This window comes from Spea bombifrons, chromosome 13 (genome assembly GCF_027358695.1).
Source record: "Spea bombifrons isolate aSpeBom1 chromosome 13, aSpeBom1.2.pri, whole genome shotgun sequence".
Taxonomy (NCBI): domain Eukaryota; kingdom Metazoa; phylum Chordata; class Amphibia; order Anura; family Pelobatidae; genus Spea; species Spea bombifrons.
In genome coordinates, this window is record NC_071099.1 from 10,502,106 (window position 1) to 10,518,606 (window position 16,501).

Below are 16,501 nucleotides of genomic sequence, written 5' to 3' on the forward strand. Positions count from 1 at the left end.
CCTCTGGATCCAATGTTACCTTAACCTCTAGGTCCAATGTTACCTTAACTTCTAGATCCAATGTTACCTTTACCTCTGGATCCAATGTTACCTTAACTTCTAGATCCAATGTTACCTCAACTTCTAGATCCAATGTTACCTTAACCTCTAGGTCCAATGTTACCTTAACTTCTAGATCCAATGTTACCTTTACCTCTGGATCCAATGTTACCTTAACTTCTAGATCCAATGTTACCTTTACCTCTGGATCCAATGTTACCTTAACTTCTAGATCCAATGTTACCTTTACCTCTAGAACCAATGTTAACTTAACCTCTAGATCCAATGTTACCTTAACTTCTAGATCCAATGTTACCTTAACTTCTAGATCCAATGTTACCTTTACCTCTGGATCCAATGCTACTTTAACCTCCGAATACAATGTTACCTTTACCTCTGGATCCAATGTTACCTTTACCTCTGGAGCCAATGTTACTTTAACCTCTGGATCCAATGATACTTTAACCTCTGAATCCAATGTTACCTTAACATCTAGATACAAAGTGTTTTTTTCAGTAAAAATAGCTTATTTAGCTTTTGTGTGACTCTAGAGAGATTCTAGATCACCTTGTTTTGTAAGGTTCATCTTTTAACACCATGGTCTACAGTTACTGCCTGCCGGACCATGCTCTGTGCTGCGCAGATCCGAGCAGAACATTAAGAAGAGGCGATGACCATCCATCCCGACAGCATCCACGTGTCAGGAAGAGGTCGTCAGAGTGAATGGCCCCGCACCATCTGTCCACTTGGCATAGAGCAAAGGCCTCTGGGACAGCGCCATTGGCTCACAATAGCTTGTCCTCATGCCACAAACACCTCCATACGGCATGCCGGAGCCAGGCCATATGGCCGATGCTCTTAGTGGGATTTGGAGGAGGTGGATGCCGTTTAATCAGTGTTGTCCTTTCTGTACTTTGCAAAACTCCTCGAAAGCACTTTGCGAGGGCAGAATAACGAAAAGGAGACATTACTAACGTGGTTCAGTCTTCAGAAACACATTGGATACATTTCACGAGTCCCTTAATTTAAATTATTGGGTTTTTTTTCAATAAATCAATATTTATATAGATATTTCGGAGACACGGACATCAAACAGGACACACCACGGCATTAACAATAATAATATAAATACAGTAACGGGTATGGGGTAGGGACGGGGCAAATATTACCCCACTGGGACACCAACACTGGCCGCAGAGACATGTCCCTGATTGTTAAACAACAATGTAATGGCTCATAACAAGAGGGAAGGGTTAAAAGGACGGGGATACTTTAGAGCCCTGGAGCCCAAATGAGGGGGACATGTTTGGAAGGATGATGGCGACGGGCAGGAGTTTGTTTATTACTTGAATCAGCTGCCTGTTGTATGGTTTCCAAAGCTGCCATCTGCAGATAGATGAAGATCCCGAGCCCTGTGCTCTCCATACGCCAAGCCACATAATACCATATTTCCGAAGCCCAATATACAGGAGGAAGGGACCTGTGGGGTCGGGGGCGAAATGAACATGTTAAGAAGAGACGCAGCAGGCTTTGGGAGCTTGGTACATATGAAAAAAGGGACCTGTAAGGTTTGGGGAGCTCTGTACACATAAAGAAGAGACCTGTGAGCTTTGGGGAGCTCTCACTCCTGTAATAGTAACCTGTTTTGTATCTCTCTGGATGCAATGAAAAGATATAACGATTGCCTGCACGCATCAGGACGGATAGAAGGACAGTTTCTGAAACATACAGTGATCCAGGGATTTCCTTGTATGTGTTACATGTGTGTGTGTGTGTTACGGATGGCGGACGCGCACGGTACCCGCTGCCGGTGCTGAACCCTTGAATTACAGACAGGATGAAGAACATCCCTTAAAATAAATAAATTCTGTGAAAGCAGCCAGTTCCAGGAGGGCCCTCCAATCAAATCCTTCCTTTACACCTTTATCAACTTTCCGATGCTGGGAGGACCTTTTGACCCCTATATTTGAAATGTCCCTCCATGTCCACTGAACGCAGGGGCATTACGGTTAAGCTGCCCTTGCCTGGATTCTGAAAGCTCCGACACGAGACCAGGGCCTGTGTCTGCCCAGTGAATGGTGTCAGACGGTCAGTGATAACCCTGCTCCAGAGGTTCCTGATCTCCGTTCTGGCCCCAGGACATGCACTGTCAGCTCAGAAGAAGGTTTCCATGATCTGCTCCGTCCATCTAGATGTGAATCATCTCCACGTCCATTCTCTCCGACTTGGCAAATTCCAGGTAGACCAATAAACCCAACACATTCACGGCGACCACCAGGTGAAACATGGGCCCCCAGGAACCGGTGGTCTCAATGAGGTATCCGGACAAGTAAACCCAGACAACACCTGAGAGGGGGATATAAAGGTCAGGTGACGTCTGGATATGTTAACAAATGTTACTTCAATCGAAAAGTCAAAAAATTAGTTACAAAGTCTATGTAGAGCCTCCTTTTGAAATCTTCCTGCTGCAAAACCCATCTCACTTTGTGGCCATGTGCAGCGATTAACACAATAGCCATTTTTTTTTAAAGAAATGTATTTAATCTACTATCTATTTTGCTTATTCCTCAATCATCAACCAGAAAGCTCCGCTCATGTTCTGACGGCCACATGGGGTAGGGACAGGAGAGCAAATGATTAGAAATAAGACAAAAAGAAATGGCGGCTCGCAAGTCAACAAGCTGGCCAGAGCAGATCGGAAAAGAAGATACTGGAAAGAAAGGGAAGCAACTTACCAAGGAGGGCTCCACCGGTATTAGCCACACCTGTGAAGACAAGAGATAAGATGTCACCGATATACACGGCACTGGTGGTCATGGGCAAAAAACACAGCGAGGTACAATTTCGGTTTATCATCCAATGTCATCCCAGGTAAAGTCCCCCAAGGTATCCAAAGAAGAATTCTTACCAAAGAGGAAACCAGCGCAGGAAGGAGCTAAATCCTGAACGTTGACCGTTAGACCGCTAAATGGAGAGATAAAGATGAAAAGTGAGCAACACTATTCACCCCAAAAAGCCCCAACACCCCAGCCATTAACCTTTAAACCCGACGTGAGAAAGGACGCTCAAGGGCGCCTACCTGTGGTTGAAGGTCTGCAGTCCCACGGCCACCGAGGCAAACGCAATAGCCTGGCAGAACGTATCAGCGTGTCCGAGGCACAGCACAAATATACTCGAAACCCCCATTCCAAAGATCTGTAAGGGAGAGTGACAGTTATATGCAAACCTGCTTTATTGACTGACACTCGGGGGTTAAGTTTGAGATAGCATGAATCCCAGCCGTACCTGCATGAGCTTCCGGACCCCAATCGTTTTATAACCTAAAAGGAAGGCGAGAAGGAAGCAAACAGTTAATGGCAAACATGTCAGAGCAAAAATGGAGAACATGCCTTCTTTTTCTTAAAGAAAATCCAGAATAAGGAATAAAATCACGTTATTTGTATGTTGACATGGATTACGTTTAAATTCTAACACTGCTAGTATGCTTTGTAGTTCAGTATTTGAGAAATATGGCATTTCGTAGCTGGTGTGGTGGGGACTGTAGGCGGCCATGTTGTCCCGTTAGCCCCACCCCCTTTCTTCCCTCAGCTTTGCAGAGCCTGGGTCACCTTTTCATCGTGCGCTGAACATGCGTTCGTCTCACCTGCACCTTCAGGGTCACCGGGAGCTGCTACAGACATGGTTCACGGGCCCCTCGGGAGGAGACTCGCCGAATTCCCCACTGGGCTACCTATTAAATGAAATATTTCTCCAGAACTACAAGCCAGGAGATCTCTGTCCAGCATTATGTGGAAAATAAGTTGTGCTGTGCGGTGAACTTAGTATCAGATCCTTAATTCCAGGTCTTACCCTGAGAGATGAGGTAATCGGAGAGGATTCCACTGAAGACCCCAGAAGGAATTGCAACGAGCCAAGGAACAACATTAAACACCCAGCCCTGAAAAAAAAAATCGGGGGAGCCTGGTCAAGCAAGGTCATCGGTCACGCCATATTGGATTGCGTATCTGAAGTGGGAACGTCTGCCATCTGCTGCTCCCACTTTCTACCAGTAGGTGGCACTGCGTGATCATATAATGCCCCCATCGTGGGTCACTGACACATCCTATCCTCACCTTGGCGTCTGGGAATTTCTCCCTGAAGAACGTCGGCATCCAGGAGAAGAGAGTGAACGAGGTGCTGGCCACGCTCAGCTGGGCGATGATCACAGCCCTAAAATGTTAATGGTTCAAGAGGTTTGTACCGTGTTAGCCGTGGAAGAAACACCCTACTGTCACCCCGATACCCCAGTGTAAACACCCAAATGCCACCCTAACACCTCAATAACGTTCATGGATCTCATGACACCCTATTATAATGGGGGGGTTTCTATGTAGTCCTGAATATGTGACATATGTGTCCCCAGGGGCCCCGTTCCATTTCAGTCACCATAACCTCGTGGCAGCCTGACCTGGATCCCGTTCCCCGCCGATGTCTCTCCACATTACAGTCAACGGTCCTTCCCAAACCTACCACACTGGAGCCTTCCGGAACAATCTTCTCCCGTGACCGTGCGTCTGCGCAGAACGTGAGAAGCCTTTACCCAGATCCTCGAACGCCAGGAAACCCCCTGCACCGAAAAATCATTTACGGTCACTACGCGGCGGACAGGACACGACGAGACACTACAACGGGTGGTGGGATCCACGAGAATGGGGGAGGCTACCGACCCGCTGGTGATGGATTCTGGGAACGTGTCAATTATTATTATTATCATTATTAGATGTTTTATATAGGGCCATCATATTTCTGCACAGCAGCTCGCTGGGGGACATCCGACAAAGAACAGAACCTTCAGGGTCTATAATCTATAAACCAGTACGAACCAGTAACAATATATATAAACCAGTACGAATCACACAGAGGTCTCGGATCGCGTACTCTCTGCCCCGAAACAGACGGGTGAGACTCACCTTTGCCCTTCAGGAGGTAGGTGCTCAGGCAGTAGCCCCATATTAATGTGAGGAAGCCGGCGAAGTAGAAGACGCTCTCCCAGCCGTACCACTCCAGAAGCAGCGAGCCCGCGCCGCCGATCACCAGCGTCCTGACAACACAAACCCCCCGAGTTAGTTTGTCCATCGCTGTGGAGAGACTACAGAGAGACTAAAATAATGGGCTATGTTACCCCTGAGATCGGTGACGGTCTGTGGCAGAACCAGCATTATCCTGAAATTCTCTCCCGCCCTTACTAAAGCCACCTTAATACACGTATAATAAATAAACATGTCGGATCTGGGATTCCGCTTCACCCACCGATCTGCCCCCAGAGAGTCGCTGTTACCCACCCAAACTGGGATCCGCAGCCCACGGTGCTGCAGGTGAACGCTCGCTCGCTTTCTCGTACCCGCTGGGAGAACAGGCTGGCCAGGGCCGGGAAATGAACACCTTGGGGGCGACAAAGACAGGGAAATTAATCGTCACATTGGGGGGGGCAAGTACTGCGCACGGAGCGGTCACCATGGGAACCAGAAGAAAGGTCCTTCAGACGTTACCTTGCAGAAGCCCCATCAGAAAACGAAGCATGCTGACCAGGATCAACGGTGTGGAGGTCACGTGGGCGGCGAGAGGGGTAACTGTCGTAATAATGCCCCACGTCACCGCCGAGACAAGCAGAACTTTCTCTCCTCCGACCCTGCAATGCAGTAACGATCCGGCGCGTTACCCGACACATTTTACTCCACATCCCTTCGATGTCCCCCCAACCCGATACTCACTTGTCGCTAACGTGACCCCCGATGACCTGCGTCAGGCAGTACCCCCAGAAGAAGCTGCTCAGAACGACGCCGGATTGCTGCTTGTTCCAGCCGAAGTGCTCGCTCATGGAGACGGCACAGATCGGCATGCTGGCGCGGGCACAGTACAGGAGACACGTCCCCAACAGCAGCGTCACCGTCCACACGCGGGATTCCAGCCTGCAACACAGCGTGATCATCGGGGGGCAGTAGAAATCATACCGAGGGGTAAAAGACAACACACCACAACCATTCGGCAACATGCCTCCAGATGAATATTGCCAGCATGCGCCTGCCCTCCGCTACCTGATTGGCCGCTCATTTTCCATCATTATAAAATAATCATAATACATTTTTTTGTGTTAATTCTATTATTATTATTATATTGTTATTATTTATTATATTATCATTATATTATATTATTATTATTATATATTGTTATTATATATTTTATTATTATTATTGTTATTATTATTATTGTTATTATATATTATTATTATAGTAATAATAATAGTAGTAATAATAATAATATTTTATAGAGCACTAGTCATTGGCTGTCAAAAGTTACACAACAGCAAATCACAGACGTGGAAATGAAATAAAACCCCTGAATCTGTATAGAGAGCCAAATAAACGGCGCAGGACCCGGTTTTTATATATCGCCAACAGATTCCATGGCGTTGTTACAATAGGGGACGTTTAAAATATTACATTACAGTACGTGGAATCAACAGCAGCACAAACACACGATGAGACAAACAGCAGGAGGGTAGAGCCCTGGCCCCAGGAGCTTACCATCTACCAGGAGGCTGCAGATGTAATAGATTTGTTCTGGTGGCCAATATCTCACCCCACGGCTGTCCGAACCATGAATGAATGAATCACCTTGGAGGAATCCACACAGATCTCTTAACATTGGCATTCCTTATACTCGTCTCGCAATGACATTGTCTCTGCGGCAGCCGCCGGACCCGTACCAACCGGTTTATCCAGTAACAGGAAACCTCCCGCTGGGGATGTTAGATGAAGTCCGGCTGGCCGGAGCCTAAACGAAGATACCGTCTACACATTGCTCACACCACAGCCGGGGGAATAAAACCTTATAAACCCAGAAGCTGCCGGCAGATCGGCCCCTTTCGGCCCCCGTCCAGTTGCCGGTTTCTCCTGCTGTAAAGACTCAAATCTTAATCAGCCGTTGGTCTCGTCTTAGATTCAGGAGCCATATGTCTATCCCATGCATGTTTAAATCCCCTCACTGTATTACCCTCTACCACTTCTGCTGGGAGGCTGTTCCACCTATCTACCACCCTCTCAGTAACGTAAAACGTCCTTCCATTCCATTTCAGTCTCTGATTCTGTCAGATTCTGGTCTCTTTCTCCTTTGAAATAAACGTCCCTCTTGTCTTTTATGTATTTAAATGTCTCTCTGCCATCCCGTCTCATACCTGGCCGGGGTTCCCATCAGTAAATAGACGAGTCAATCATAACCAATTCTGGGATTTATAAATAAGGTAAAAGCGCCTGCAGACGCCATCGGAAGGTCTCGATATTTGCTGTTTGATTTGTGTTAGAACCAGAGAAGCTTCACTGCCGTTAATGATGTAATTAATGATGTAATTAGCGATTAGTCGTCTTTCACTGACCTGGACCAGTAAGGGTCTCCACTGTTCCTCTTGACACGATCCGCATGTTGAGGGGTCTTCAGTGAGATCAGCAGTGGATCCTCCTTCGGCGGCTTCTCAAGTCCGGTCCAGTAGCCCGGCTGGCCACGCAATGAGCCCACAGAGGCCATTCAAGACGTAACGGGGTGGACTAACCAAGACTGGCCCCAGATGCCATCGTGTAGCCAAGCAGTATGGGTGAAGGTCCTGGAGTGGCTAGCAGCCCCTTGAATTACAGAAATTGCCCGCGTCCCCGATCTTCACCCCACTCGCTCCCTAAGTCCCCGCTCACTCCCTAAGTCCAAGCTCACTTGCTAAGTCCCCACTCACTCGCCCCCAGTCCTAGCTCCCTCACAGAGTCCCCACTCACTCCTGAGCCTTTGTGGCTCCGCGTCCCGAGCTCTCTGACAGTTTAGTACATCTGGGAGGGATCAGGACTTTTTGCATCACAGAAACTTTTTTTTTCCACGTGTCAGTTTCTACGATTTCCTCTTCCTGCTTGAATGGAGAGCAGCCGGCCAGCACGGGACATAATTACTGCTCATTCCACGCATTCCACACACCCGGGGCAGGAACCCTGGGAGCTGACACTCACATGCACTCTGAGCACCACGATGGACTGGCTTGGGGTCATAGAGTGCGAGCTGCGCTGCCAACTTAGAGAGATCCGGTCTGGGAGCTGCCAGCAAGACATCAGCGACATGTATAGATCCAGCCCTGACCTAGATATTACTTATTGTTTTATGTAGCGCCATCATATTCCGTAGCGCTGTACAATGGGTTAACCAGTAGCACATAAGATAATTTGATTTATAATCACGATCATTTGTTGCGTATCGCTCAGCCTGCACAACACCTTTCAGCAACTGGCGCTGGACTCAAGCAAAGGTGAAATATACCTTAAATATTATCCCTTGAATCGTGTCTCCCCCGGCCGCCCCCCTGTAGCACTGATAGTTAACGCTCTGTGATTGCAGGCTTTGTGGATTCGCTAATCCCTGCACTTTAGCACCCAATGCAAATAACACGTCGGGAATGTATTTATTACAGGTCCGTCCAGCCACGTAACCAGGATATCCGGATCGGGCTGTTTGGAGCTAATTATTTGTGTGTTGTGAGACATTCCTCCCCCTCCTCCCAGCGCTCTCGTAAGAGACAGACACCGTTACCCAGCGAGATCAGAGACAGACAGACATTCATCGAGTTCAACTCTGTAAAGCAAGCAGTGTTTGCGTCACAGCGGGTCTCCTTTCAGCGAAACAAGCAGCTTTTCAGTTATAATTACTGCTCAGTTACTAACCAGTATTCTAAATCGCCGCACCGGCTTTGCTGCTCGTGCGCAAGGCGTGCGCCGGTCCACGATGGATCCAAGCCACCGGCCCCATATCCTGCTTATTGGACACAAACTGCAAGCAAATACTGGTCCAAATACAAAAAAAATATATATATATAAATAAGGACATCTGTCCCCAACGTGGCTGCGTCTCGCCCAGTTTAGAGGTTAAAGCCCCCTTTTCAATGGTAAGCGATAGACACATCCAGAGCCCACAGCCACGGGCCAAAGACAAGCAAATTTAGGCAACTAAACCTCACCCCCCCCAGATCCAAACAACACGTCTTCCACGAAGAAATTTGTATTAAATAAATCCCAATGTATATCCTGCGAACTTCATTGACAGCATGACGGCCGCTGCCTCGCTATAACCACCTCATTAGGGAATCAGGGTAAAAGGTGGCGCGAGTAAATAGTTATCCGGTGACCTCATCGGGGACGGCCAGGCCGGCACCCTGAAAAACAAGATCTTTATTGTCAGAGGCGTGGGCGATCATTTGGCAGACGTGGCTTAACGGGCTGTTAGAATTAAGATCAAAAAGAGATAAACCTGTTTTCCTACTCTTTGTTTTGATGACATCATCTTTTTACACAGAATTTCTCCAATTGGAAATTTATGCAGTACATTAAATCCAATAACTACGTTTTTCAGCCGCCGTCATATCGATATCTTCTAGAAAATCCTAAACTGACGGGCATGGCCTTTAAACTCTCGCAAAAAAAAAAAACCTCTATTATAAATGGGTGATAAACACGAAAAACCCATAAACTTTTGTGCCAAATTCCTTATTTGGTCATATGATGTCATTTTCAGCCTCTCGACAAAATACACGACACAAAAAGCGGAATTACTTTCACAACTTCAGAAATTTAATTGCAAATTTTTTTTTTACCTCAAATCTCCCCACCAGAATGCACATTCTTATACAATACACACGGGTCCTGCAGCACAGGAATGTAAAATTATTTACAGAGGTAAACGGCTATATACACACAATAGTAAGTCGTTCTGCCGGCTCCAGGGGCTTTATTGTGCTCTCCTGCCTCGGTAGCCCAGAAAAGCCGCCGCAGCCGGCTGGCGCAGGCACAGTTTGAGTTTGTAGGAGTTATCATGGATCCACACGTCTTCGCGCATGCTTGCTTTTATCCACCTGGCGTTAGTCCCAAACAGTTATGAATTCCAGAACCTGGGCTACGGAGAGTGAATTAAACCAAAAATATAAGGTTCTCCAGAAACCATGCGTTGGATCCAAGCGGCCAAACACAGATGGGCTGTTCTTCCGTCGCTCTGGAAACCAAATATATATATATATATATATATATATATATATATATATATCAAGCAGATCATCTTCTTACGGTACAGCCCAGCCGCAGACATTTAATACTTCTCGGCGTGGAGGTTCAGCCAACGCTTTGTTGACACCGGATGCTGAATGAAGAGGCCGAGTCCTTGTAAATGCTCTAAAATATTTATCAGATTTGCTACATAATTAGATCTTTACAGGAATTCTGTATTCTACGTTGGTGTCGATCTCTACGCTCGGAGAGCGGGAGGGATATGGCGGTGGCGAAGTACGTGGGGCTGGCTGCAGGTCCTGCTACCAGCTAACGATAATCATCAAAAAAAAACAACTTAAATAATAAGGGACTTAGAGGCAAAGAAAACGACAACACACAAAGTTTATATCTGTTCTGCGACCCTGAGCTCCGTACGTGCAAAAGAATGAAGACACTACAATCCAACGCTAAGTGTATTCAATCTCCCACCTCAAAACAGAAAAGCCCTTACTGCCCCGAGGGGCAAAAGAAGCATTAGGCATCCGTTATTCCCAAATGACTGCTGCGCTAGGTCCTCTCTGTAAGAACGAACTTTGACTGTGTTCTGCAAACTCTGAGATGTAATATTAAACATGTAAAGAAAACATAAGGATTACTCAAACCGACCTCTTACGCCCCAAATCGCTTCTCAAGCAGCACTTGCAAAACGTCAAAACGCACAGTTAAGAGGATTATGCCCCGGTTATTCACAGCGCGTGCCGGCTGATCACTCGTTACTACAGACATACCTGCTCAACGTTTTATGACTGCAGTTCTATCCAGGATTAGAATAAGTATTTCCTCCGACCCCAGGACGCCCGGCCCTGCGTGGACTGAGCCACAAACGCAATACTTTCAGGACCCCCACAGATACATTGTTACCTATTCTCTCAAATGAGGGATACTAAAGCTCAGTCTTGGGTTGGTTGCTCTCCTCCTATATCACCTACAGAAGACCTCTTTCCAGAAGTAATGTCCATTCAAGACTGAGTGGCAGTACTAAAGCAAGTCAAGAAAGTGGGATTTAATATTTTGGGAGATTAAAAAACTACTGTTTCTTCTCCAAGCGGAACTACGGCAATCGACAAACCCGCAACCCTAACAATCGAAACCGTCCCCGGGTGAGCTACACGCCGCTCGGTCAGATATCTAGAAATACAATTTCAGGAATATCAGAATATGCTTAGAAGCCATTCCACAAAAACAGCACAAACGTTACCGGGATATCATTATAAAAGCTTATTTGAACCAGGGGAGGGGAGCAGCCGTCCCGTGTATACACCAGGGAAGATATCACCGGAATCCAGAGCAAGAAACTGGCCAAGAAAATGATAGCGGTAAACGTGGTGCTAAGTGACGAGCCGTAAGGTTCTAGGGTTTTTTGGCAATTGGATTAAAACGTGTACAGTCATGTCTAATAAAATAATAAAAATACATGTGTTTAATTTCGGGGTACAGAAAACGCCCCCCCCCCCCAACGCCCGGGCCAGATCTGCAGCCAGTGTCCCACCTGAGCCCCCGGCGGTGCCACCTCTAGAGGACAGATACTTTCATTTCCTCATTCGTGTCTCTTTCCTCTTTGGATAACCCTTCCCAGAAAACAGAAAATGATGTCAGAGACAAAGGGAGAAAAAAAAATATCGTCCTGGGGAAGGATTACCTCCGGCTCTAGTTATAAGAGTTGAGGTCGCAGACTGTTAATGAAAGAGGATGCGGAGCGACTTTCTTTTCCCCAACATGGGTCGCAAAGGGCTTTACTTGGGATCTTCTACTGTCCCTTTGCTGAGGTCAGCCATCTTGGGGTACTTTACTTTCTTTTGATCAAGCTCATTTTGAGCCCACAGGAGCAGTTTGAGGAGTTTTGCCAATTTGGGTGTGGATTCTCGGTTCTCGTAATCCAGAACAGCTTGGTTCACTTCGCTCCAAACCTGCAGGAAGAGCGACACGATAAACCCGGTAACAGAACAAACACATAGGTGCTGCCGGGTAAAATAATATATACTGTATTGGCTCGGATATAGGCCGCCCCCGTATATAGGCCGCACCCTAAAAGTTTGGGGCTTTTTTAAAGAAAAAGTTTTTTTCTTTAAAAAAAGCACCAAAAAAACATGCTCCCACTCTGCCCCCCCCCCCAAGATTCGCTACCACTGTCCTCCTCTGCCCCCCCCGGACTTACTGGAGCAGACTCCCGGGTGTCTTGCGAGGCCGGCGGGGGACATCTACGCAATACAACTTCCGGTGCCGGCCCTGGATGTGCCGGTACCGGAAGTTGTATACGCGTATTGCGTAGATGTCCCCCGCCGGCCCCGCAAGACACCCGGGAATCTGCTCCGGTAAGTCCGGCGGGGGCAGAGACAACCTCCCGTGCCGGCACCCCCCCCCCGTGGGAAGTGCTGGCAGGGGAGGCTGTCTGAGCGTATTGGGGAGTAGGATGCAGGTCCCCTGCACCGCTGCGGGGGATCCGTATCCTAACCCTGCTGCCTGCCCGGCAGACTTAAAGTGGGGGGAAAAAGTGCGGCCTATATTCGAGCCAATACGGTATATATTTGCTTAGCCAGCCTTGGATACACATTATAAGGAAGTAAGTGAATACCCGGTCCGCCTGTATGCGCCGATAACCCCGGAGAGCAAAGCTATAAAATAACAATTATGCTTAATTATATGGTTATGTTCTTAAAACAGGTCACTGCTGCCCCCTGCTGGCTTTTACTCCACGCAACAATGATGTGGCAGCGACACACCAGCTGGGCACCTGGAATAGGGCCACAGGGAGGCAATAACATCCCCAGGGTAATGGGGACAGCCCTCACCCCGGGAAGCTGGACGGTTTCGCAGGGATTTTATTATATATATTTTGTTTCCATAGTTCAGAACAAATTATTCATGGTGTTAAACGATACAAGAGGAAAAAGGCTTTAACTCTAGGAACGGAGACGAGAAGGGTTAAAAACAATACCTTTTAAATGGAAGGGTCAGGTGACAAAAACGGAGGAGCAGGAGATCAGGCAGATAACAGATAAATGGTTTACGCAGAGTAACTCACCTTCTGCCTCTGCATCATGTTAAGAAGGTCTCCGAAGGGAGATTCCTCTGGGTTGTCGAATGCCAGGAGCGCGAGTGTGCGCTCCATCTCGGTGAGACAGTCCCGGCTCTCCTCCCCCTGCTCCGCCAGCTGAGTCTGTGCAAACTCCAGAGCCGCCTCGGTCTCCCGCTGTCTGATCAGCTCAATCAGGTGTTGTTGCTACAGAAAGAAAAGCGCAGAAAACATTATCGTCCTTCCACAGGCATCTATTCACTAAGAAAAAAGACAAAACCTTCAGTCTCGAGCTATTCACACATAATTCCAGCTAATGGTCCATACTAAGACCCCACATGTGAGCAGGCAAAGGAAGCAACACACCAGAGAGCACAGGACACAGAGCGCTAAACCAAAGGAGAACGGCATGCGCAGCTACGACAGCAGTGGAGACGCCTCACCTGAAGATGGAAGTACAGGTAGCGGTTGGTATCTAGTAGTTCAGGGTGCAAGGAATTGATTAGTGCAATGGCTTCCTGGATCTGCCCCTTCAGGATCATTTCACGGATCTTTATCCGCTCATCCAAGCTCTCCAAGTCCACGCTGGGTTCAATGCCGGATTCCATCCGAAACTTCTCTGCTGCCTCCTTGAATCCCTCTAGAGGAAAGAGATTTGGGATTAGACGGTAAATCAACTCTGGAGTATCAGCCTTGCTGCCCCCCCAACAAGGTGTAGAAGGTGTCACGGAAGCCCCCCGTGCCCTGGGGGCTTCCGTGACAGAAGGCTTATAGATACGTCCAACGCAACTCATCAGCTCTCCTCCGGCGGGGTCGGTGTTAGAATCATACGGGATTTGCTGGACGGAGCCGCTTGCTAAAGATTATATTTTAACTTCAGCCCTGTGTATTGCGAAGTGCGGCGGGATCTTTGCATTTATCCGGTTACGGCGATTTCCAAGAGCGCTACGAAAGCGACTTCATTTTATTTAGGCCAACCTTTCACAACAAAAGGTGTAGCTGGCTCTAAGAGAAGCTAAATTAAGGTCCCTCACCGCACCTATTTCAATACTAATAAACAATTGCTCCATACCGGTCATTACGCAGCCCGTCGGCCGTCAGAGGGGCTCCTTCCCAGCAGTCAAACACATTTATCAGCCGGCAGTTTGCACCAAAACCCTCGGCAAATTATGAAGGATGTTCAGGTTTTGGATGATTTGGGCGGTTTTGTTTTGCGTGCCAGAAACCTAACATTGATATCTCTCTCTAGTTTAAGAACCTTCCACTTTGATACCTCTGACCGCTACAGAGGGCAACGAATAACAAAGAGATCCCACTCCCCTTCCTGCCAGGGTATCGGCGGATCCAAGGATTACAATAAGACCGTCGCCATGGCAGAGATCCTCAGTGATACGCCGAGCCAAGAATCTAAACTTATACTGCCGGTGACTATCTGTCCGGATATATCACTTGCTTGGTTGGTCAAATAAACCTCACGCCAGCTCCTAAATCGCCCTGTTTGGCCCCCAAGTTCTACTGCTTTATCCCATTACACTTATTACAAGGCATTGGCAGCAGTTAGAGGGGTTTAGGACGGATATGCCGGCCGTCGCTCACCGGTCACCAGATAATTCATGATGAGACGGTTCATGTCCGCTCTTTGGATGTGCAGATTATTCAGTTTTTCCATCCATTCGTCTTTGGTGATCTCCTCTGGTTTTTCTGCAAAACTCATGGTGCCTAAAAAGAAAGAAAGGAAGAAATTATGATGGGGGAAGATGGGGCAGATACAGGTACCAGAGTACGACTGCAGAGATGGGGCAGACAGGGGCTTAGCTTTGGGTAGCTTTGTAAATCTGGGTACAGATAGAGAAGGAATGGGTCCAAGAGAAGTTAGTTGACAGATGCAGAAGTACCCAGGCACCCCATGTAAAGGGGTTCATGGGTACTGAAGGGGGAAGCTGGGGTGCCAGGGAAGTTAGATAGGGTGCAAAAGAGCAACCAGGGGCCCCAGGGAGGTGAGTTCCCAGGGAACTTAGTTAAGGGGCACTGAAGGGGTGGGGGTGTCAGGGATGTTAGTTAAGGGTGCAGAAGGACAGCCAGGGGCAACAAAGACGCTGGCTGGGTAAACAAGGGGCAGGCAGAGGTCCCAGATGAGTTGTCAGGGGGATAAAAAGGGCAGACAGGGGCCGCAGGGAAGCCAGCTGGTTTGGGGCAGATGCCAGACCTGGGGAGAGATGGCACCGGACCCCAGCCAGAGGATGATCGGTAATGACAGGTGTCGGTACCAGGGGATGAGAACAGGGCCCGCCGGCAAACAATAGCCCTCCGAGGAGCCCAGATCCCCCCCAAGGAAAGGACCGGAAGGCCACAGAATGAGTCCTGGGGGTCTGTCAAAACTATCCCTACGGTAACAGACACTCACCGAACTTCCGGCGGCTGCGTCACTGCCGCACCGAACGCACAGCCGGGCCACCTGACCCAATCTCGCGAGATTCCGCCAGGTGATTGGCCACGGGGCGGGCTTGGAGTCATGTGACCAAATTGCAGCGAGAGAGGGAGGAACTCAGTGTCATGTGATCTGAACCAGAGGGGAGGGGCTAAAACGATGTAAAGGAGAAGCAATGGCCGCCGTAATAATAATAAAAAATAATAAAGCACGGAAAGCAATAAAATAATACAAAATGGTGTGAAAAAATCTTGCAATATGATAAACCAAATAATACATAAAATGTGTGTAAATTAAATAACATTTGGTTAAATATTTGAAGAATAATTTCTAATAAACATTTGCATTGAGAAAAGCAAAAATCCCACTGACAGAGGTAGAGCTCAAGGGGGACCGCCGGATAAAATGTCAAAATCAGGACTGTCCCACGCAAAGCAAGACAGTTGGGAGGCACCCACTTTGCATCTCGTTCCTTAATTCTGATGTCATATCCTGGCGCTCTGCCATGGAGGCTGTGCCGACCCGGCGTGGCCCTCCATTGTGTTAGCGGGTGTTTGGAGAGACCAGTAATCTCCCTTTTAAACGGCTCATCACGCAGTGGCCCTACCGGGATTGACTCCCTGTTAAGCGGCAGAGGGGCTTCAGAATCCGCCACTGGCCACCGTAGTCCACAGCATTGTACATTCTATCCCGCCAATAATTGACTGATTTGGTTTCATACAATCTTTATTTTTTTTCCCTAAAAAGAGTGACATAACTGTGTGGTCTAGGCTGTAAGCTCCTATGATCAGGGCTCTCCTCACCTGATGTTTCTGTATGTCATCTTGTTACATTATATGCTAATTGTTACCCTGTCTACCCTTTGTACAGCGCTGCGGAATCTGCGTAGTTACATTAATCATGCAGGCGCCAGGCCCA

At 47.9% G+C, this 16,501-nt stretch overlaps 2 protein-coding genes across 3 annotated transcripts; both read right to left on the reverse strand.

Annotated features, from left to right (window-relative positions):
• Nucleotides 1-2,132: 2,132 nt before the first annotated feature.
• Nucleotides 2,133-7,721, reverse strand: SLC17A9 (solute carrier family 17 member 9). The gene is made up of 13 exons (XM_053453645.1): nucleotides 7,451-7,721; nucleotides 5,790-5,987; nucleotides 5,568-5,707; nucleotides 5,361-5,460; nucleotides 4,989-5,119; nucleotides 4,549-4,645; nucleotides 4,152-4,248; nucleotides 3,889-3,976; nucleotides 3,325-3,359; nucleotides 3,119-3,234; nucleotides 2,948-3,003; nucleotides 2,775-2,804; nucleotides 2,133-2,385 (listed from the first exon to the last, which is right to left on the reverse strand). The coding sequence occupies exons 1-13, from the start codon at nucleotides 7,597-7,599 to the stop codon at nucleotides 2,228-2,230; spliced, it is 1,395 nt and encodes a 464-aa protein (XP_053309620.1). The 5' UTR covers nucleotides 7,600-7,721; the 3' UTR covers nucleotides 2,133-2,227.
• A 3,815-nt stretch (nucleotides 7,722-11,536) lies between these two features.
• Nucleotides 11,537-15,698, reverse strand: GID8 (GID complex subunit 8 homolog). Of its 2 annotated transcripts, none has more exons than XM_053453904.1 (5): nucleotides 15,560-15,698; nucleotides 14,752-14,874; nucleotides 13,599-13,795; nucleotides 13,165-13,362; nucleotides 11,537-12,049 (listed from the first exon to the last, which is right to left on the reverse strand). In XM_053453904.1, the coding sequence occupies exons 2-5, from the start codon at nucleotides 14,867-14,869 to the stop codon at nucleotides 11,876-11,878; spliced, it is 687 nt and encodes a 228-aa protein (XP_053309879.1). In that variant the 5' UTR covers nucleotides 14,870-14,874; nucleotides 15,560-15,698; the 3' UTR covers nucleotides 11,537-11,875. The 2 variants fall into 2 exon arrangements, with proteins under 2 accessions (XP_053309879.1, XP_053309880.1); XM_053453905.1 differs by lacking the exon at nucleotides 15,560-15,698 and adding an exon at nucleotides 15,362-15,543.
• Between the last annotated feature and the right edge of the window lie 803 nt (nucleotides 15,699-16,501).

Coding starts and splice junctions, on each gene's coding strand:
- SLC17A9 (XM_053453645.1), bottom strand. CDS start 7,599: ATGGCCTCTGTGGGCTCATTGCGTGGCCAGCCGGGCTACTGGACCGGA. Junction 3,977..4,151: donor AGAAATTCCCAGACGCCAAG/GTGAGGATAGGA, acceptor TTTTTTTTTCAG/GGCTGGGTGTTTAATGTTGT. Junction 2,386..2,774: donor TACCGGTGGAGCCCTCCTTG/GTAAGTTGCTTC, acceptor TCCCCCTCTCAG/GTGTTGTCTGGGTTTACTTG.
- GID8 (XM_053453904.1), bottom strand. CDS start 14,869: ATGAGTTTTGCAGAAAAACCAGAGGAGATCACCAAAGACGAATGGATG. Junction 13,363..13,598: donor ACCTGTACTTCCATCTTCAG/GTGAGGCGTCTC, acceptor TTCTTTCTGTAG/CAACAACACCTGATTGAGCT. Junction 12,050..13,164: donor ACATGATGCAGAGGCAGAAG/GTGAGTTACTCT, acceptor CTCTTCCTGCAG/GTTTGGAGCGAAGTGAACCA.